The following is a 22,832-nucleotide window of genomic DNA, read 5'->3' as shown; positions in this document are numbered from 1 at the left end:
ATCCTGTCATTCCTGTGATTATTTTATGGCAACTCCAGTGATTTCTGGATTGGGCTTGCAGTATTCCTAACCTGCAGCACTCTCATGTGCATGGAGGACCTGACAGTTTGCACCGAACAAGATCAAATTAAGTCAAAATCTGATCAGAGTGTGTTTATATAAACCATAAGTACAACCATACATGATTCTTGGTTCATAGTGTGGGTGGGAGACCACACGCTTTAAACTCGTGGAGTGCTCTAGAAAAGCCTCCCACTTTCAGGACGGGGGAAAACATGCTTTGTGCACTTACCTGAGACTTGTCACTTCCCAGCACGTTCACCATCACCTCCATTACGGTCTCGTGCATCCCCAGCACTCGCATTAAGTTGGGATGCTGGTAAAAGACCTTGTTGTTCATGATGTCCCTGTGTTGAAAGAGAGCGGAAGGAAGGGCTAGTGTTAGTAGCAAACTTTTGCCCAAGAGCAGTGTTCTAAGGATGTATGTGGATTACAGTAGTGTGCATGCAGGAGCTTGGCCGAGGACATTGAGTGACCTATTCAATAGGGGTTACCTCATACTCCAGTGAGAATTTGGTTGCCTGGAGCTGCTCTTTTAGGGAATCTAAACCGAGCTGGACCATCGGCAAGGGGAGCAAAGCTGATCCCCTCCACTCTGATCCATACTATATGCTCTGATGGCTGACCTGACACCGGCTTGCTTTGCAAACTCATACCGGGAAGCAGTGGGTTTCTTTTCCCATTTTTAGCAGCTCCTCGTATATTACTAAATCACTGGAGGTCCCTTTTCAGCGCCTGTATAATGAGCTTAGTGGTCTCTTGACATATATCAGTAAGGATGAATTTAGAGGTCACGGCTGTCTGTTATCTAAAACAATGTCTGATGCTCGAATTATGCAACTCTTAGCTTGACAGTACAGACCACTCCTTATTTTGGAAGCACAATGTGAGAAATCATTCATAGGACCAGGGCACCGTCTTGGCTCACACTATACCAATTCAAATCATGAACAGCGTAACACTGTACGGCAGACCTGGGCGAGGATGGGTAAGGGCATGGGTGAGAGAGACCGGGAATCAAGCAGAACTGCACACTTGTTTATACTGGGATTTTGAACATTAAAGTGGATCGGTTCAAGATGCTCCTAATATAAGATGCATTTTTCCTTGCCACTTTATTGCAGGAACTTGCTTTGAGACATTCTTATGTGTTCCTTTAAGATAAACTAGAACGTGGGCCCTACTTATGACCATCATGCATCTGTACTGGCATGACTGGTGCATGTATGTGTTTCTTTTTATTACAGTTGCCGTTCTTAAGCAGCGTGTGGCTGGTGTCATTGATGTGTTTCACCTGATATAGTAATTTACTCCTAGTTGCACTTTACGTTTTGTATAAAATGTATTGGTCTCACTAACGTTGGAGAATGCTGCTGAATTTCTAATCCCATGCCAACTAGTCATCAGTGCAGGCTGTAGGTAGAGAAAGGGTGTGATGCCAATTTGCTGAGCATGGCATAATCAGTTGATAGGATGATGAAAGGATAACCCTTACCCCAAGCCATGGATCATAAGCACTTCCTCTTCTTTGCCCATCCGCACGCTCAGGAGGGAGCGTATCTGGCCGAGCGATGCCAGCAGATTGATGGAATCCTGGACAGAGGCGGCGCTGATCGAGTAGGTCTTCCTCATGGCCCTCAACTGCTCTCCGATGCCATCGTATTGGCGGCGGAGGAGGCTGTACATGAGCCGCACGAGCTCCGGGTCCTGGATGTGCTCCTCCTGGGCCCAGTGTACCATGGTCTGCGAGATGAGCTCTTTCAGGGTAGCTGCGAGACAGAGAGAGGGGAAGGCACAGAGCAGCATGGTCAGGACATTGCGCCAGCGCAAACAAGAAGTCTCCATGTCGCCAATAAGGTCAATCAGAGCCCTTCCCACCAGGGGCCATTATCTAGTCATATTACGCACACGACCAACTCGGTGGAAAGATGAAGGTAACCCGGGTGGGATTTAGACCTGAGAGTTGCAAGTTATGCACAGCTCTCTGACTGGAGTGCTCCAGCCACTGAGACATCTTGTAGGGTGAATACAGCCATACTTCCACCCGTAACCAAAAGACTTGATTCTGGATAGAAGTATCTGCTGCTGAATGCAAAGAAGGGTTCACTTGTACTACTGTGCACATATCTCTCGATTCAAGTGTGAGAAAGGCACGCTTTCAAACGAAACTATATTTTGGTGTGCATAAAAATCGATTTTCATTCCAGCTTCCAGGAGCAGGGATTAAAATACTCCATCAAATCTAACACACAAGTCTGGGATTGTCATTCTTTCCCTAAAGGATTGGAGTGACCCTTACCTTTTTAGTAGCCACATGCCACAGGTAGGAGTCATGTGCCCTTGGACACAGATATGGGAGTGCAGTCTGGAGTATGGCTCAGTAGACACTGCACTATGCCACTATCTCAGAATTCCACTTCCAATAGACTGTGCAGATGTGTATGCATCTGGTTCCAATGGTTACTGTCCATTGTGACAGGGCCAGTTAGCTGACTTTGTCAAAAGGAGATGAGGACCCTCTTAGCCTGATGTGGGTGGCCTACCAGGGTGGATGCCAGAGCCAGTTTTACCCCAGAGAGGGATGGTGGTAGTTGGGAGGGCCCCAAACCCTGGCGATTCTTATAGTGCCAGTATGATTTTGCATAGTAGCACTGTCAGCCCACCCCCCACCCCCTGCCTTTACGTTTCTTGCACAATGTTGGCCAGTGTTTCTCTATCTTTTCCAACAAACCACATGTCCCAGCATACACTGCGGTAGAAGCTAGCAAGACCAGCAGACCTGAAGCTCCACCTAGTGACTGGGTACCTGCAAACCCAAACCAGCAATGTCCTGAAGGGGTCCCGCTACTCAACACCGCATACGAAAGCAGAGGCAAGCGGCTACGCAAACGCTCCAAATACACTCTCCTGTGAAATAACTGCACAAAGGCTCCCTAGCCATATTGACGGGCTGATAGGCCTGTGAGGCCCTCACACAAACTGAACTGGGAATTGAACTTCATAACTAACCACTGCGGGCCACCATTGGAAAAGCATGACGGATCCGCATAGGGAAAAAGGGCGGGGCGCAAACCCTCTATTATGTATTTTTCTGATTCTACCACCTCCTGGGAGGGGAGAACAGGGAAAGATTGGCACAGGGAACCAATGGGAAAGGAAGGCCAATGGGAAAAAAGGAGAGGATAAAAGGTGCGTCAGGAAGCAGGAATTGGGGGTTGTTCGGCTGAGGTCAAAGCAGGCAGAGGCAGATCAAGAGACCAGGTGGAGGAAGGTTGGTGCAGAGAGGCGTGGAGGAGGATTATTCAAGCTGTGTGCAAGGTATGGTATTGGTTGGTGGGAGGAAGTGGTACTGGATGTGAATGAGCGTGTGCTTGAGTGGGGTGGTAGTGGAGAGTAAGGCGTGAGTGAGAAAGTGACTGACAGGGTGAAAGAAGGAGTGAGTGACTAAGCAGGTGTGGGTGGAGTAGTAGCAGTTTAGGGAGAGAAGAAGTGGTGTGGGGAGTGTAGTAGTGGTGTGTAGAGAAGAGAGTAGTAATAGTGGGGAGGGTGAGAGTAGTACTGTGGAGAGGGGAGAGCAGTGGTGAGCAGAGATGAAGGTGCAGGTAAGTAATAGAGAGAAAGAGATAGAAGAAAATCAGAGGGACAGAAGAGGGAACATGAGGGAGAGAGGAAAGAAGGTTGGTTGAGTAGGAGGAAGGAGAGTAGGATGAGATAAGGGAGGGTACCTAGGGTGATACAGGGAGAGGAATATCACGGTGTGGAAGGACCAGAGAGGGTGACTATCTGAGTGTTTGTAAGTCACAAACGTTGGTGTTTGGAAGGCACAAACTTTGAATCATACCTTGAGGAAGGTGTTGAGTAGGAAACCTTAGATTGTACCCTGAGGGAGCCTAGATAGACAAGGTGTTTTCAAGAAGGCATATAGCTTGCATATTGTAGTGGTTACCGATCTCTAGTAACAATCTGGGGTTGAAGAACTCCTGGGTTAGGGCAGGACTGCCCATCCCTAGGTTAGAGAGCGAGGGTTAATGCTTCGAGCCTGTTTCCATAAATATCAAAATAAAAAAATGTTAAACCTTTTCTAGGAATTGGTGCATTATTGAGGCCATCTGTGACAAAATCAGAAATATTCGAAAATGTCGCCAAAAATAAGTGAGGCCACAGAGTCAGTGCGACTTTTCCCCTGCACAGTATTCCGACTCCCATTACTACACCCAAGCAGAGCAGGGGTTGTGTGGGTGTCCCCTGCACAGTATTCCGGCTCCCATTACTACACCCAAGCAGAGCAGGGGTTGTGTGGGTGTCCCCTGCACAGTATTCTGGCTCCCATTACTACACCCAAGCAGAGCAGGGGTTGTGTGGGTGTCCCCTGCACAGTATTCCGGCTCCCATTACTACACCCAAGCAGAGCAGGGGTTGTGTGGGTGTCCCCTGCTTATCATTACAGTAAGCGGCAGATAGGAAAGAAGAAAAAAAGAAAAAAGGTCCCAGCGGCGTCAGTACCGCCCCACGTAGGCTGGTGGAACTGATACCACAGGCGTAAAAGGTAGTTGGCGGCGCACACGCTATGAGTTGTTGTTGTTGTAGGGCGTCGGTGGGGAAGGTGGGTTAAGGTAAGGTGGGCCATGCGGTTACCAGGTTCTCTCCAAGTCATCATTAACCCCAGAGGAGGCGTGCTTCACCATGAGATCCACCTGCTGACCATCGGGTAGCAGTCTCACCACCCTGGCCTCATGGGAAGGGGATCCCCCTAGGGGGGAAAGTGACAGCATCCAGGGATTTATCACGCGGTCCATTGCTGGTCTGAGGGGCAACATTCTTGCACAGGTCTCTTGTTGGTGTAGGATGTGATCAGCTGTGGTCTTCGTTGCAAGATCTGCAGATGTTGCTGTTTCTCCACCACCAATTGCAACAATAGCTGGAGTTTTGCTTCAAGCTGTAGGCAGAGCCACCCGGGCATGGCATTTTTACTGAGCTTCATGTCCAGTCCAAATGCCAATGTGCCCCTAATTAAGGGCCTACTCACACTGTGGGAGGGGACCCACTAAATGTAGGGGCACATCACGCAGCCAGGCACACATTGTCTCATACAACATACAAGCACATTCATACATAAAAAAAAAATCCTTGCATGTATGCAAACATAAAAAGAAAAACACTGGTATACATATACACTTATATACATATTTAAAAACCAAAATAAAAAAAAAAACACCTTCTCGCACCCTTAGCACATGCTGCACTGACACAGAGGACCAGATAGCCTGCCCCTCCTCTCCAGAGTGTGAAAACACTGATTGGCAGGAGAGTACTCAGCTTTTAGGGCAATGATGGGAGGAGGCAGGCCAGGCTTCTGCTGGCCCGCCGCCTCCCATTGTTGCACACTACATTTGTTGTGGAGCACAAAGGGCTCCACATACTAACACAAAATGCGCCTCTGCTCTGAGGCAGGCAGCACAGTCACCCGTGCCAATAAAGCACAAGTGTGGACTGTGGTGCCTGGTACTCAAGTGAGGGAGCCGCATCCCACCCATAACAACAAGCCACCACTGGCTGTACACATTCAGATCAGGGCCTTAACCTTACCCGTACATTGTTTACCCTCGTGTTCCTTCCTATTCTCAATGGACTTCCCAGTCCCTGATGTTCCCGTTCTGCTTCTTCGCTTTCTGTTGCTGACTCTTCTCTTCCACCAGCTTCAGTTCATCTGTTGTTCTCCCCCTGCCACCACCTGTTCATTTCTTTCAGCCACCACCTGCTGCTTTCCTCCTGCCATCCCCTCTTCTCTCACCTTGTCACCACCTTCAGTTCTCCTCTTACAAGCTGATTATGTTCTCTTGAAACCTTCTATTCTCCTGTTCCTGCCAGCACCCTCTTTCCTCCTGCTAGCTTCTTCTACCACCTTCCTCTCTCCTCCTGCCACCACCATCCTCTCTCCTGCCACCTCTCGTTGTTCTCCTTTCCCCCCCTCACTCCCCCAGTCTCCTGGAATTTGTCCTCTTCTCTAAAGCCTCCTTCTTTCAGCTCTCCTTTAGATTACCAACATGCTCCAAACTCTGCTCTCGTCTTGCATCAAACACATACCCTGCCATCCTCCTGGCAGGCTTTCCTATCCAGTGGCTTCTTCTACTGGAGTTAGGCCTCTCTTAAGCATTTCCACCTAGGTGTTAGTTTGAACTACCGTATCTGATTGTTTCCACTTTAATAGAATCTTTTATTGCAGGTGTTGTAACGGTATCCAGGAATGGCAGGCAGACTGGGACTTCTAGAGTTGTGTATGCCATATTGGATTTGGGGATCACATGTTCTTACAAATGCACACAGTTGTCTGACTCCTGCAGTGGAGCCATGTCTGCGTTGCACTCCCAAGTGAGGTTAGTACGCTCGGTGTAAGGAGAAATTACTTGCCTGTAATGGTCTTTCTATGTATTCTTCTCCCGCAGATTCCTCATTAGATAGATATCCATTCTAGCATCAGCTTCTCTGAAACTTTTTTGACAGGGGATGTTGTACGACTCAATATCGACCACTGGCTCCTCCTGACTCGACCGTGCCACTCACCTGCTCCGTACGTGACATTGCCGCATTTATATTACGTCCCTGTACCTTCCCAACCTTTCTTCTGCCAAGCTCAGGAGCTGCGGAGGAAGAATCCTTCGAATTTGGCTTGAAAATAGCCTTACCAGCCTGTATTGGAAGTCACAAACTGACAGTACTAATAAAGCAATGCATCAAACTGTGCCTAATACCTAAGCATCATATCCTCGTCCCATTGGAAGAGGACAACCAAATATATACAGCAGACCAGTTTCATAGGGGGCCAGATGGGAGGGTGATGAGAAATCTGCGGGAGAATAATCCATAGAAAGAACATTACCAGTAAGTAATTTCACCTTCATTGGATTGAATTCTCCCACAGATTCCTCATCAGTTAGACTCCCAGAGCAATACAGAGTGCAGAAACGGGATGAAAGCCCTCAGACAAGGAAGCTCTGAAACACTGCTCTGCCAAATTGAGTGTCCATACCACATGCCACAGCCAAACAGTAATGCTTGGTGAACGTGTGGAACGAGGACCATGTTGCTGCTAAACATATTTCCTTTACTGGCACACTCTTCTGCAGTACGGAGGGAGCTGTCATAGCCCTGGTGGAGTGTGCCCTGGTGCCTGGTAGCAGATATTTACCTGCTCACTGATAACACTGTTCAAAGTAGAGGGTTATCCACCGAGGGATTGTCTGCTTGGACACAGCTAGAGCCTTCACGAACAGATAAAAAGCCACAAGGAGTGATAGTAGTGCCTAAATTCTTCTGTTCTAGCTACAAAAAAAGGTGAGTGCCCTCTTAGGGTGCAGCCTGTGCAACCTCTCTTCATCCTTTGAAGGATGTGGAGGGAGATAAAACGCTGGCAAATCAATGCTCTGGGGCACATGGGAATCAGAGACCACTTTAAGGAGACGGGATATCCACCAGGTAAGTTGTTTTCAGGGTAAGTAGCTTGATAGGACATGAATGCATGGGCTCAAATGGAGCCCCCATCAAGAATGTTAACAACAGGTTTAAGTACCAGACCAGAACTAAAAACAGAGTAGGCGGAAAACTATTTACAAGGCCTTTCAGGAATTGGGTCATAATCGGGATCGTGAATAAGAATTCTTGATCTGGAGACTTTTTGAACGAAGACAACGCTGCCAAGCAGCCCTTGACTGTGCCTATCTGAAGGCCTGAAGAGGTCAGGGACAGAAGGAACTCCATCACTGTAGTGGTGGGACATGCCATAAGGTCTGTTCTGTGTTCCCTACACCACGCCTCACATCTGCACGCGTACAAAGATCTAGTAGATGGTTCGCATGCAGCCAGTAACACCTCAAGTACTTCTTCTGATAGGTCCCAGACATCATATCTCATCCTCTCAAGAGCCCTGCACTTAGGATGAGGGATTGTGGGCTCAGGTGAAGCCCCCAATCTTCCAACTGGGATAGGAGGTTTGGCCGTTGAGGCAACCCGAGAGGTGGGCAGATGGTCAAGTCTACAAGTTCCGAGTACCATGTTCTCCTCGCCCAATCCCGGGTGATCAAGATCATGGGGACTTCAAACCTCCTCATCCGCCTGAGAACCCATGGAATTACAGGTATTGGAGGGAAAGCATAGAGGAGGATGAAGATCCACTCCACCAAGAACGCGCCCCCCAGTGGACCCTTCTCTGGGACTTCCCTCGAGAAAAACTGTTTGCACTTCGTGGCAAACAGATCCACTGTCGGGGTAGCCCACTGAGCGAAGATCTCTGTGATCCTTCTGGCACACTTCCCACTCATGTGAGGCCATGCTCTGCCTGCTCAGAGTGTCTGCCAGCCTGTTCTCAATTACTGCTAGATGTACAGCTGAAACAGAGATCCGGTTCTCCAGCAACCAGGATCATATCAGCAGCACCTTCCTGCACAGGGGCAGAGACTGAACAATGCCTTGTTTGTTGAGGAAGTGCATGGCTACTGTGTTGTCTGTTAGAAAAGGTATGTGTTTCCCCTTGAATGAGGGCACAATAGCCATCAGGGCCAACCTGATCGCCCACAACTCCAGCCTCTTGATATGCCACCAGCATTCCATTGGTTACCAAAGGCTGCTCACCTGCAGGTCCCCGCAGTGAGCGCCAGAACCCTTCAAAGACGCATTTGTGATCACCTGGGCTTGGGGCCACGGAGGCCAAAAGGGTTGCCCCGTCATCATGTTCTCCCTGCTGGCCCATGAAGAGAGGTTGCTGGCCATCAACCTAGACATTCTGAGAATGTCCTTCATGGTATCAAAGTGTTGGGACCATTGATTCCTCAAAAGCCACTGCAGGGATCACATCTGCAATTTGGCTTCTGGCACCAGAAAAATGCAGGAAGCCATTAGACCTAAGAGGCAGAGCAAGGAAGCCATTGGTAGACTGTTGTGGTTCTGGAAAAGCTTGACCATTTGCCTGCCACTGGTGACTCTTTTTTTGCGGGGGGAAATGCCTTCCCCACCCGAGTGTCCAGGACTGCTCTGTTAAATTGGAGCGTCTGCGTTGGTGTTATGTGGGACTTCTGGAAATTCAGGGAGAAGCCCAAACCATGAAGCAGAGAGCAGATTTCTTTGAGCTGAGCTGATACCTGCTTTGGAGACCTTCCTCAGATCAGCTAGTTGTCGAGCTATGCGAATACGTGAACACCAAATCTCATGAGGTGTGCCACCAACACTGCGTACCAGAAAATAAAGAGAGTTCCAACCTGATCCTCTCTGCTCGGGTGGAACCTCTTCCACGGCACCCTTCAATAACAGGGCCCTCATTTCCTCCTGGAACTCCTGTTCTGGTTGTTGTTGAGGGGGGAGTTCTTTCTGGAGGTTTTCTTAAAAATGGTAGACAGTACCCCTATTCGACAAGCTGCAAGGCACAGGTGTCAGAGGTTATCTCCTTCCACCTGACCTGCTTGGAAATTCTCCCTCCAACCGGGGAACATGAGGAGAGAACTCAAAGCATCTTAGTGGGTGCCACTGCCTCTGCTGCTGCTGCTGCAGTTTGCTGGTTCCTAGAGGTCCCTCTACCTCATCAGCGATGCGAGAAATGCCTCTTCCCTTGCCTGGCTTGCAGAAGCTGTGCCCTCTTACCAAACGGAATGTACCTCCTGTTGCCTCTTCCCCTAGAGGAGAAGCCAAAACATTGCTTTTCAGGTTGCTGCACAGCTAAACCCAGCGACTTGGCAGCCAATTTAGAATGTACCCATGGATTCATTGTCCTTCGGGCTGAACAGGTGCTCACTGTCGAAGGCTATTTCCAGAGGTTTTGCATGGACATTCAGTTAGAATCCTGAACTGTGAAGGTAGGCTGACCTGCCTTAGCACAGTAGATATCCCCATTGCACAGCCCACACAATCTGCAGTGTTCAGACTTGATTGTAGTGCTTGGCATGCCACCTGCTTGCCATCATCAATGGTCTGCATAAAACCATCCCTCATTTTACCAGCCAGGATGTACTCCACAGCTTCTGCCATGAGTCTCCACAGCCTGTGAGAGTACTTAGCGAATGTGCATGATGCATTGACTGCCTTCAGAGCCATGCTACCCGAGGCGAAAGACTTCTTGACCAGGGCCTCCGTCTTTTTGAATTCCTTGTCTGTAGGCAGGTTAGAGGTAGACATGGATGGCCTAGAGCTTACTGTGGTGGGTTGTACCACTAGGCCTTCAGCTGTGGGGTGGGAAGACAGAAAAGGTCAATCCTCCCTAGATGCCTTGTATTTCTTTGTATGCTCTGTATCCAAAGCTGGTGTGGAGCAGCGCTGCAGCCACAATGCTGCAATGGGGTCGGAGGTAGCCGCATTAAAAGGAAATGCCCTTTCGGTTTGAGGCCAATTCTCTAAAATGTCTGTCAGATCATAGGCTGACAGGGGTTTTGCTGGTGTGCCTAGACCCAAGGCCTCTACAATCCTTATGTACTGTGCATTAGGGTGGCCATAAGGGGAAGCCTGATCTGGATCAGGACTCAGGTCCAACCCACTTACATCATGGAGCCCTTTGGCTACAACAAGCAAATACGCTTGATCAGAGAACAAATCATCTCCTCCAGACATCCCACCCATAGGCTCAAAGCTAAAAAGTACTTGGTCCCCTTCATCATCATAAATCGACCGCATTGAGTCAAAAAACATTGATTGGAATTTGGGGGAAAAGGAATGTTTGACTATTGGTAAAGATGTTGACGGCGTCGTTCCCATCAGGCTATCAGCACCAATATTTCCAATGCTTATTGATGTACTAAACAACTGGGTGTTTTTATATTTGAATGTCTGAATGAGTCCTGTATGTGGTTATGATTGATGGTATGAATTGACTGCTCTTTTATCGATTTTTATGATATTAGGATGAATTTTCCTTGTCATGAGTTTACTGAATAAAATTTGATGTGTATTGAAATTTAGTTAGTGCCGTCCCATTCTACTGATCCAATTTTGGATATCTGTATAGCACACCTGAAGGATCAGGGACTTGAGTGCAGGTCTACCCCTTTATTTACCCTATCAGCACCAGTGCCTCAGGCCTTTTGGCGCTAGGGCTGGCTTTGCTGTCATCGTGGTCGAGCACGAGGGCATAGGACCAGACTTGGCCACCTTGGCGCCGGAACCTCTGGGCACATCTGGTGCTGTATTGGCCTGCAGCTTGAGACCAGAGTAGTACCTGGCGCAGGCATCTTAAGCATCTGGATCATTTGATCCTTGAATGCCTTCCCCTCCTCCTTTGACACACCCGGGGTTGGGCAGACCTTACTGCGATCCTCCAATGAATTGAAGTTGTGCCTGCATCGATGGTGTTGTTTTTTCTTATGGGAGGATGAGGAGAATGAATGGCTTTGGGGGTGCAAACGCTTCTTCGCTTTCTCATGATGCCTATCCTCCTTTTCGGGGCATGAGGCCTTCAGTCTCTTGTCCTGACAACCTTACCTACAACCTGACAGTCGAACAAGCTGTGGACTTCGACAGAGGCTGCCCGAGCTCTAATTTAGCCGATCATTCCCTAAGGGACTTTGGACTAATTTCCTGAAACGAGCCGCATTATTCGATTTCGTGATCTTTTCCTAGATACCACATGCAGATGCCAGACGGGTCGGTGATCATCATCTTAGAGTTTCAGCTCTTGCAACGCTTAAAGCCTGAAGCCTTATGGCCCGACTTATCGACGAAAGTCGATCGTAAGTTTGACTAATTGTCAAATTGAAATGTTCTCTCATGAGAAACGTTCTGAATAGCAGCATGCTGAGCGTGTGGAAAAAAGGAACTGAGGTACAGGGGCATAGTGACGTAGCAAATATTTGCCCGACATCATGTCCCGAGCCACCAAGTGGCACAGTCAAGTCACGAGGAGTCGATGGTTGATATTGCGTCATAAAACGTTCCCTGTCAAAAAGGTTTCAGAAGAGCTGACACTGGAATGGATATCTGTCTGATGAGAAATCTGTGGGGAAAATGCAATCCAATGAAATGCAAATGTGTCTCTCTTCGCTCATGACATTTACTGGACGACGATTGGTAAAGCATGTTGGGGAATATTTGTTGAGCCTTCATGTCCAAATGTCTCGGTGCCAAACGGATGGAAAGCTGTTGGCACATGTGATGGCCCCTTGCTCTCTGGAGGGGACTAAGTGGGGGTGACCAGGGATTCTCCCCATATCATGCACGGGCACATGATATGATATGGCATGTATAACGCGCATGTACACAGGTGTTTCTAGGCGCATAAGCTACTGGATGAGGAAGGCAACCAGCCTCCTAAATCACCTCATTAGAAGTCCCCAAAACAAGGCAGGGGATTTCAGCACAACTTGCAGAGTGGAGGGTGAAAAGACAACCAGACCCATCTGGTCTGCACATGTCCCTTCCTGAGGCCGCATTACAACCTCTACTTACTCCCCAAATTTGTTTTCAAGAATAGAACTACATTCACTCTCCTGAATCTTTCCTATGTATTTATGTTAGGACCGTTATTCCAATTGCACACACGGGCATCGTCTGTCCAGTTGCCAGAGAGGTTCAGAGGGAGGGGTCCCGCGGTCTTAACATACAGTACGTAATGAAAGGGCAGCCCCACGTTCACTGAGAGTATTTATAAACTCGCTGTGTGGCGTCCCAGCTAACTCTGCACATGCCGCGGATAATGTAGCAGGTGGCCCTTCCCACTTGGGTGCTATAAACAAGCAGCTATTTCTTCTACTAAGTGCCCAAGGTTATTGGAATCTGACTCTCGCGGCGAAGTATTAAATTAGAGCTGGATGCCAAGCTCTGGCTGGGGAGAGGGCTAGCCAGTGGATAAACCATAAGGAGGCAGGGGCCGGTGCTAACTGACACTCTAATGAGGTGTTCCTTTCTTCTGAGGTTTTCTTTGAGCTATTAGAACAGACCACAGAGGATTACGCTTTGGCATTAAGGGCTCTGTGGGGTTATGGAAGCGATGCATAGCCACACTGGGGCAGTTAGGGCAGCACGGTACAAAGCCTCGTGGATTTACACCACCACCGATTGAGCATCACACACAGACTACATGATAGGGACATTCTGCGCATTTCCAGATAGGTGCCTCTAAAGCCATCATGCAGGCATTCTCCCCATTCCATCTGCATCTGCCAACCTCTGATCTCACTGTGCCCATTTGGATTAGGTAACGTCCAGTGCAATACGTAGTGCAGACTACCAAAGAAGCAATGGTGCTCTAAAGCAGCGGGATCCTATTTTGAGTTCCAGGGGGTGAGGGGGTACTGAAGCCTGTCACTCTAGTACTGTTTGCTGTTTCATAATGCCAGCACTACTTTCCAACTTGTTTTGGAAAATTAAAGAGAGGCATATAAAAAAAACACTGGTGCAAGCAGCATTCAGAACCCCCAAAATGGCTGTTCTTTCCTGGTTGCCTAGCTAGGACAAGACCCTCTTGCTCACATATGGCTCTTGCATATGCTCTTGCCACTGTAGGATGCATGGTGGCAGCTCGTGTCCTGCTCTGGCCTAGTGCCGTGACAAGAACAGGTGAGACTTACTGGGGGCCGGCTCTTCCTCCTCTGCGGGGTCCTTCTCTTCGGTCCGGGGTGGGCCCTTGATTTTGTACACCAGTGCCCGGAGTCGGCCAGTCCAAGAGGTATCCTCCTCTTCTTCCTCTTCTTCCTCCAGTGGAATGCCTAGAGGGAAAACAAAAAGAAACCTTAAGAGGGCATCTTTGCAGAGGCATAGTGCACCAAACCCCTTCCCTACTGGAAAAAGATGGAATTGCAACAAACGTCACTCATCGCAAAATGTGCACTACCTATGTGTACCGGGGCCAGTGGTGGGACACGCAACGCGCAATGATGAACTCTTCATTGTCAGCATCTCTTCCTAAGGCCTAAGCCATCTCCTCTGTTCTGTTTTTTGTTGTCCCCCTCTCCTCTTGGATGTTCTTCTTTTCCCCCGGTTTGCACTGCTTGCTCCCTCACCTCTTCTCCGAATTCCACTTCTATTTTCATGTTTCCCTCCCCCGCCTTTGCTTTCACTGAGCCCTCATCCGCCACGGCTCTCAATTGCCCGTCTGCAGCTTAGCTCACACCTCCCTCCATCACCTGTTCTCTGATGTCTCCCTCTTCTGCCTCCTCCTCTCAGACCTCTGCCTTGCCCGCTCTCCCTGCTCTGCTTTCACGGTTTCCTCACTCGTACTCACCTACCCCTGCTAGGCCTCGACCTGCACATCTACTACCCCCAACAGCCATCAGCCTCACTTCTCACGGCACTGCAGCCCAAGACGTTCTGCCCCTCTCACGTCACCCCTGACCCCCACACAGACACCTGCTTCCCACGCGCTTTTATTTCCATGCACGGCTGCCTGTGAGTAGTGCAGTCCATTAGATGTGTGTGGCTGGCATGCGAATGGAGCTGGCTGTGATCCTGGCTCAATTCCTGCTGTGAATAGACGGGCAGCCAGCACTGCAGTGACACCTCCTCTACTCTACCGCAGGATGTCGGGTGTCTGAGACACAGAATGACCCGTCCGCATAAGAGCTGGGGTCCGCACGTGTCCCCGGTGCTGGGTGCCATCTTCCAGTGAACCAGCTCTCGCGTCTGGCCTTTTTTAAAACGATCCATGGGCAGAATAATGGGGCTACAGCAGAGCTGGGGACGGAATGGGGAGCCCAGCGGGTCCTCAGTGTACGCCCTCTGGAGCCTGCATCACTCCTGGGTCACCCCAGCCCCTCTCTCCCCTCCGCCCCCCTCTATCCCCCGGCACAGGGCTATGCTGCGGTGGGAAGGATGGAACAAGTCACTTTCATTGTTGCAGGAAGCCTGAGGGAGGCGGAGATTTGGTAGTTCCAAAGGGAGAGATGCCGGAGAGATCTTCCGCTGGGCCTTGCAATCTATAGAGGTCATTACAACCTTGGTGCTAAGTGCACCAACTTTACCACCATGGTGTAAACTACGTTTACACCATGGTGGATGGCGGATTTACCGCCCCATTACAAGGTGAGTGGGGCGGTAAATCCCCATTTCCCATTTTCCCTTCCCCATTCCCATTTTTGCCCCATAGGGCATAATGGGAGTGGGGAAGGCGCTAATTACGCCGCCGTAAATTACGGCGGCGTAATTAGCACCATGGCGGGTTAGCGCCATGGTCTTTAACGCCTGCCAAAAGCAGGCGTTAAAGTGGGAATCCGGTGTTAAGGGTTATCACCGTCGTTAACCCTTAACGCCGGGGTTGTAATGTCAGCTGACTCAGCCCGAGTGATGGGCAGCTCATAGAGTTGGAGCATGATGGTGAGGTATCGGGGCGGCTCTGTGAGAGATCACGAGGGATACACACGTGCTTGATCGGGCGACAGCACAATAGTTTAAGGGCGTTGGAGGTTGAGCAGTCGCAGCACTTCTGGGCGCAAAAAGTGGAGGCGGGCTGTCTGGGCGTGGGGTCTCTGAGGTTTCCTCAGTCTCTCAGCAGCCCAGAGGGACCATTACCTAAATGCCCATTGCGTTATTCAGGCGGGCACTGTTATTGCTAGGAGCCAGGTATTCCGGTGGTACAGGAGCAGCAGGGGGCGCAGGCATCTGGCAGAAGACACAGATGGAACATGGTGTGTTTTGGTCATGCCAATAGTTGGTGGTTTAAACGGCGCGTGCAAGGTGACTAACTCCAGTTGCACCGTGTCTGCAAGGGGATAGGAGAGGATTGTACACATGGGTGTGGCCAGTGAAATGGTATTGAGGCGTGCTTTGCATGACCCAGGGGGCCCTTGTAAGGCGGAGCAATTTCCGTGCACCCACGCACTCATTTTCCGCTCAGACCTCTGCCACTTAGACTGCTTGCCACAGCACTCATTTGGAATATTAGGAAGCTCACATCTATGCTATAGCTAACGTGGTTCTTGTGAAGTGGTCTAGTGTGAGCTAACGTTACATTTGTAGCGTGATGGATGGCCTCTGTATTAGAGAATAGGGCCTCATTACACGGTAGGCGGTAAGGGTTTACCAGTAATGGTATTTTACCGGTACCGGTAAACGCTGACCGCCTTACTACGAGGTCCCTTTGCGGGTTGGAGAATTTAACGCCTGCTTTTTGCAGGCGTTAAAAACCAACCCGCGAAGGGACCAGGGAGCTAATTACGGTACCGCAATTTGCGGTGCCGTAATTAGCACCTTCCCCATTCTTATTATGACCTACGGGGCAAAAATGGGAATGGGGAAGAGCAATGGGGGAAGGGGGAATTACCGCCCCACCAACCTTGGAATAGGGCGGTAATTCCCCTTTCCACCAAGGCGGTGCCGGTATTTTACCTGCATGGACCAAGGTGCTAGTAGCACCTTGGTCCACCACCATCCGTGTAATGAGGCACTGAGGCACTTAGGGCCTCATTACAACTCAGGCGTTAAGGGTTAACGCCACCGTTAACCCTTAACGCCTGATTCTGATTTTAACGCCTGCTTTTAGCAGGCGTTAAAATCCATGGCGCTAACCTGCCATGGTGCTAATTACGCCGCCGTAATTTACGGTGGCGTAATTAGCGCCTTCCCCACTCCCATTATGCCCTATGGGACAAAAATGGGAATGGGGAAGGGAAAATGGGAAATGGGGATTTACCGCCCCACTCACCTTGGAATGGGGCGGTAAATCCGCCATCCACCATGGTGTAAACGGAGTTTACACCATGGTGGTTAAGTTGGTGCACTTAGCACCAAGGTTGTAATGAGGCCCTTAGTCTATTTGTGTGAGTGCTGGGACATGAACATTGACGAAGCCTGCATTACACTAGAAAATGCACCAGGTGGCAGTAGGCGCGCATGTATAATGCTTCTGATTCACTCCAGCCGTGTGTCTTGGTGCCTACAGAGCCCACAGCTCAGAGAGGACAGTAAATATAACAGGACTCACCCATTCCACCACTAATTGGGCTTTCCAATGACACCTACATTAGGTGAGCTCCAGAGGCATTTCTAGAAGGGAACTGGGGGGGCTATAGCCCTGGGTCTTTTGGTTGTAGCCTCGGATAGAAGCTATGGGGCAATAACCAAAAGGCTAGCTAGCCCCGAGTCCCGACAAACCCGACATTAGCGTAGCCCCGGATCTTTTACAGAACAAGCAACACCCCTGGTGAACTCCATAGGTGCCATTGTGATTTAGCCAATCCTGGGGTTTGCCCGTGACTACGTTGACACCAGCAAAGGCCGATGACGCCATCTTTCATCACTACCTTACTGTGGTAAAGTCATACAATGTATTTAGGCTCCAGCTCTGTGTTTGCTCTGAAAACGCGTATGAGGGCTTTGCTGACCACGGAGAGGGTGGGGGGGGGCGTTGCATCATTCACGCAAAGCTGACGACTTGTCACGCAAAAGATTCAAGTTTTCTCGATGTGCATTATGTATTACACATTTTACTATTATCCGCGCTGGTTTACATGTAAAGGTGCACCCTAGGATTGCGCTCACAAATTACCGATAACTAAGCCTGCCGTTTTTTAGCATGCAAAATTCTGATTTTAAGGAATGTGCGAGACACTTTCAATAAATCTTTTGTATGAAAACCCCTTCTGTGCAATGCATTTCAATGGAGAGTTGAAGCATGTTTCTCCTTCTGATAGCAAGTGTCCCTTCTCTTAACCTTAATATGTGTATGTGCTCGCCTGCATCCCGAAGAGCTAGTTGTCTTTGGTTGAAAGAGCCTTGTATAAAATAGCACTGCCCCATAAGACAAAGGGCCTCATTACGACCCAGGCGGTAAGTTACCGCCTGGGCCGTGACTTTACCACCATGGCGTAAACTACGTTTACGCCATGGTGGTAGGCGGACTTACCGCCCCATTCCAACCTTGGCGGAGCGGTAAATCCCCATTTTCCCATTTTCCCTTCCCCATTCCCATTTTGCCCCATAGGGCATAATGGGAGTGGGGAAGGCGTTAATTACGCCACCGTAAATTACGGTGGCGTAATTAACTCCATGGTCCCTTAGCGCCATGGATTTTAACACCTGCTAAAAGCAGGTGTTAAGTCCGCCATGGCGCTAAGGGACCTCGTACTCAGGCGGTAAGGGTCGGCGCTGTTTACGCCGCCGTAAAACCCTTACCGCCTGAGTTGTAATGAGGCCCAAAGACAGTTTTCCAGGAAGAAACATCATGCTTTGGAGCTAATTTGCATACCCACAGTGCATTGCTCAGTGGTTACGGACTGGAGGTGAATTTTAAGGGATCTCTACAGGCTGCATCCGTGGCATGTGTGTGTTAGCTGAAATGGCCTAGGTATAAATAAAGTTTCAAAGAAAAACTCAGGTAGAAATGCAATACAAATCCTATGTATTATAGGGAAACACTTTGAGGGTACCGTGTGTGAAATGGCTTCATTTGTCCTCTTCATTACCTAAGGCCCTGAGATAGGACCACGCCTCCCAGAAACTCAGCCTAAAATCCTTATAGTAACTGGAAGAAGGAAGATGTTGGAATCTGCTTCTAAACTTCTCACAAATGTGAGTCATAACCTCTGACCCTAATGCAGAAGCAGCGAGTCCTAGATCTATTGCGCAGTTCCTTTTCTAAACACTAGAGGGCATGGATTACCTATTTCTAAACGTTGTTCTTGTTAAATACTGAAAGGGAACGTAAGCAGTCAGCTATCACGTGGTCATGCACAGCCTCAGTGTAAACTCGCAGCAACGCCCTCCGAACGCCTGTGTCTCGCGTGACCCTGCTGCGACTCACCGCAGTGAATAAGAAGGTCCTCGTGGAACTCGTACAGCTCCCCCCGGATCTCATCTGGGCATGGACAGTCGTCTTGCAGTTGAAAGTTCAGCAACATGTTTATCTGTGTTTGGGCAGAAAAGAAAGACGTTGGCAAACACCGGCTAGAGCACATTGTGCGCCTCTTGTTTTAATGCATATCTACTTTACATACAGTCAAATAGGTGGCAGGCGCTACCTCAATGCCTTTGCATCGTTTTGCATTTGCAGGTAAACATTGGCATCTATGGGCCTCATTACGACCCAGGCGGTAAGTTACCGCCTGGGTCGTACCCTTACCACCATGGCGTAAACTATGTTCACGCCATGGTGGTTGGCGGATTTACCGCCCCATTCCAAGGTGAGTGGGGCGGTAAATCCCCATTTCCCATTTTACCCTTCCCCATTCCCATTTTTGCCCCATAGGGCATAATGGGAATGGGGAAAGGCGCTAATTACGCCACCGTAAATTACGGTGGCGTAATTAGCACTAAGGTCCCTTTGCGGCATGGGTTTTAACGCCTGCAAAAAGCAGGCGTTAAAATCACCATCCCGCAAAGGGACCTTGGAATCAGGCGTTAAGGGTCGGCACCGTTTACGGCGCCGTAAACCCCTTAACGCCTGGGTCCTAATGAGGGCCTATGTATTTACTTCGGTTTTGCTCATTTTTGGGGGAGCAAGCAAACCAGATTCTTAAAAAAGGCGATGAGGTACATACAAAATAAAAAGTGGGACTATAGGGGCTTGCCCCTCATCAGAAAAGCCGCATGCACAGATGCATACAGATGTAAAGTGGCAGTATAGGGGCTTGCCCCTCATCAGAAAAGCCGCATGCACAGATGCATACAGATGTAAAGTGGGAGTATAGGGGCTTGCCCCTCATCAGAAAAGCCGCATGCACAGATGCATACAGATGTAAAGTGGCAGTATAGGGGCTTGCCCCTCATCAGAAAAGCCGCATGCACAGATGCATACAGATGTAAAGTGGGAGTATAGGGGATTGCCCCTCATCAGAAAAGGCGCATGCACAGATGCATACAGATGGGAATGCACAGATGTGAAGACGCGCAGCCACATTGCGCGTTTGGCAGCAATTCATTAGCTCGTGGAATACCTGAGCAGTTTTAAATGGATGAAGTTTACTTTATGTTGAAGGTGTTACTCCTACTCGACGACCCACTCTTATTCCCAGCCAATACATTAGCTTCAAAAAGCTGCTAACAAAAGATGCACCAAGACTGCAACCACACATTTGCAGTGAGGGAAGCAGAGACAAAGGAAGCCGGCGGGAGGGAGAGGGTGGGCAATCATCAACAATGGATCTACAGGCAGCCAGGGGATTGGGAAGCAAGTCACTAGGTCTCAGGTAGGGTGGGCAATGCAGGGTGTGTGGACCTAGATGTTAGCGAGGAGCCATTCCTTGAAGAGGAACGTCTTGAGCTGGTTCCGAACTGTTGGCGCGATGGGGGTAAGTCTGATGTTGACGCGGGACACATACCAGAGTCTTGGAGTGTAGACAGAGAAGGCCTGTCTTCTGGTTCTATCCTTCTTGGACCATCAGAGTTCAAGCCTGCACATTTGCTTACTTCTGGTGGATCGCATGCCTCCGGAGATGCTGAGTTTCTCAGTGACGTAGCTTCGGGACTTCAGGATGACAGCCTTGTAAAAGATGCAACAGGATTTGAGGCTGATACAGGCTTACATTGGGAGCCAGTACAGTTCGATGAGGGTTAGGGTGATGTGGTTGAATTTGTGAAGACCTCCCAAAAGGGCTCTGCCACCATCCAGGTGGAAGGGGACCAAGGCTTGGACAGCGGATCTGAAGTTGTTTTCTGGATGAAAGGCTTCACTTTCCGCAGGAGTGAAAGTTGCTAACAAGCGGTTTGTGTCTTCCTTGCTATGTGCTGTTTGAACGTGAGGTGTCTGTCAATGTTGAACCCAAGGGACTTGGCACAGGCGGCCAGCTGGGGTACAAAGCCCTTGAGGTACATAGCAGAGAGCAAGGACTGGATGTCAGGGTGTTTGGTGTTGTTGGTTAGCAGTAGGAATTCAGCCTGGAAGGGGGTGAGCTTCAGGCAAGCACTGGACACCAAGGACTGCATCAATGTGAGGCAGGCCTTTAGCCTGTGGATGTCTTCGGAGGAGGATACCTTGAGGTAGATCTGCATGTCATCTGCGTACTGGTGGATGTGAATGTTGTGTGGAGCGAGGAGGGTTGCGCAGGGTTCCATGTAAGGATTGAAGATCACAGGGTACAGGCTGGATCCTTGTGGGACTCTACAGGTGATGGGTAGAGTTGGTGATCTGGAAGAATCCATTTGGCCAGCCCGTTCTCTGCTCCTGCTAGATGGGTTGCAGGAGCTGAGATCCCATTCTCCAGCAAACAGAAGCACAGTTGCAAGGCCTGCCTGCATAGAGGCAGGGATTGCACACCCCTTTGCTTCTTGAGGTAATGCATGGCCACTGTGTTGTCCCATTAGAATCAGAACATATTTCCCCTTGATGGAAGGTGCAAAAGCCATCAGTGCTAGCCTGATTGTTCGCAATTCCAGCCTGTTGATTTGCCACCGCTGTTCCACTTGGACCAAAGGCCGTTCACCTGTAGAACCCTGCAGGGAGCGCTCAGCCCTTCAGGGACGCATCCGTGACCACTTAGGCCTGGGGCCACGGTGGCCAAAAGAGTACACCTGCCAGCATGCAGGCCCGGCTGGCCCAGCATGAGTGGTGGTTTGCCACTGACTTGAACACCCTGAGGATGTCCTTCATGTTGCTGAAGTACTGGGACCAGTGGCCCCTCAAAAGCCAGTGGAGGGATCGCATCCACAACCTGACTTCTGGCACCAGAAATATGAAGCAGGCCTTGAGGCCTAAAAGGGGGAGGAAGGAAGCATCTGGTAAGCTGTTGTGGCTGTGGAAAAGATCGACCATCTGTCTGAGACTGGCGACTCTCTCCTCTGCCGGGGTGGCCTGATGGCCCCAATAAATTGGAGCCTCTGAGTTGGTGTGACATGGGACATCTGTAAGTTCAGGGAGAAGCCCAAACTGTGAAGCAGTGAACAGGTTTCCTTGAGCTGCGTCGATACCTGCTCCGGAGACTTTCCTCTGATCAGCCAGTCATCCTGGTAAGGTAATACATGGACGCCGGATCTCCCATGTGAGACGCCATCACCGGCATCAGCTTGGTGAAAACATTGGGAGTGGAGGTTAAGTCAAAAGGGAGCACTTTGAATTGAAAGTATCTTTCATGACAAATCTCAGGAAACAGCTGTGCTTCTGATGTATCAGCACATGGATATACATTTCCTGAAGGTCCAGTGACACCAAGCAGTCCTGGAGCCGCAGTGCCCAGATCATTTATATTAACATCCTGAACTTCTCCTTCCTCAGGAACTTGTTCAAAGCCCTGAGGTCCAAGATGGGACAGAGTCCTCCTCCTTTCTTGGATACCAGAAAGCATAGAGAATACCAGCCTGACCTTCTCTCCTTGGGTGGCACCTCCTCCACTGGACCGTTCAACAACAAAGCTCTCAGTTCATCCTTAGCTCCTATTCCAGTTGCTTGGGAAGTGGGGCTGGTCTGTCTGGGGGGCTTTTTTTAGAAAAGGCAGACAGTAAACCCATCTGATGAGCTGCAATGTCCAGGTGTCAGAAGTAACCTCCTTCCACCTGTCCCAATACTCAGAGAATCTCCCTCCAGCCGGGGAAACGTGGGGAGAACTCAAAGCAGCTTAGCGGGTGCCGTTGCCCTTTTCCACTGCTGCCCCAGTCTGCTGGCCCCAGTCTACAAGGGCAGGGGCATTTCTCGCATCCTGGATGGGGCAGAGGGGCCCATCCAGGATGCGAGAAATGCCTCTGCCCTGGCCTGGCTTGTGGAGCTGTGCCTTATTTCCAAACAGGACATACTGCCTCTAACAGCTACCTCTAGAGGAGAAGCTGAAGGATTGCTTGTTTGGCTGCTGCACAGCTAGACCCAGTGACTTAGCAGCTAACTTGGAGTCCTTATGTTTCTACCAAGACTTGTCGGCCTTCGGACCAAACAGGTGCTCACCATC

The 22,832-nt window shown here is 49.7% G+C and overlaps 1 protein-coding gene across 7 annotated transcripts in view; it reads right to left on the bottom strand.

Moving 5' to 3' along the window:
* The window catches only part of RYR3 (ryanodine receptor 3), a 1,751,462-nt gene that overhangs the window by 831,179 nt on the left and 897,451 nt on the right, over positions 1-22,832 (bottom strand). For all 7 annotated transcript variants that reach the window (XM_069638568.1, XM_069638566.1, XM_069638573.1 and 4 more), the window contains 4 exons: positions 18,764-18,866; positions 13,599-13,736; positions 1,556-1,829; positions 293-407 (listed from right to left, as the gene is read on the bottom strand). In XM_069638568.1, the coding sequence (XP_069494669.1) occupies positions 293-407; positions 1,556-1,829; positions 13,599-13,736; positions 18,764-18,866 (630 nt within the window). The remainder of the gene's footprint in view (positions 1-292; positions 408-1,555; positions 1,830-13,598; positions 13,737-18,763; positions 18,867-22,832) is intronic.

This window comes from Ambystoma mexicanum, chromosome 14 (assembly GCF_040938575.1).
Source record: "Ambystoma mexicanum isolate Mex_15411 chromosome 14, UKY_AmexF1_1, whole genome shotgun sequence".
Classification (NCBI taxonomy): Eukaryota; Metazoa; Chordata; class Amphibia; order Caudata; family Ambystomatidae; genus Ambystoma; species Ambystoma mexicanum.
Note: the sequence above shows the minus strand (reverse complement) of the source record. Positions and strands in the feature narration are given on the sequence as shown.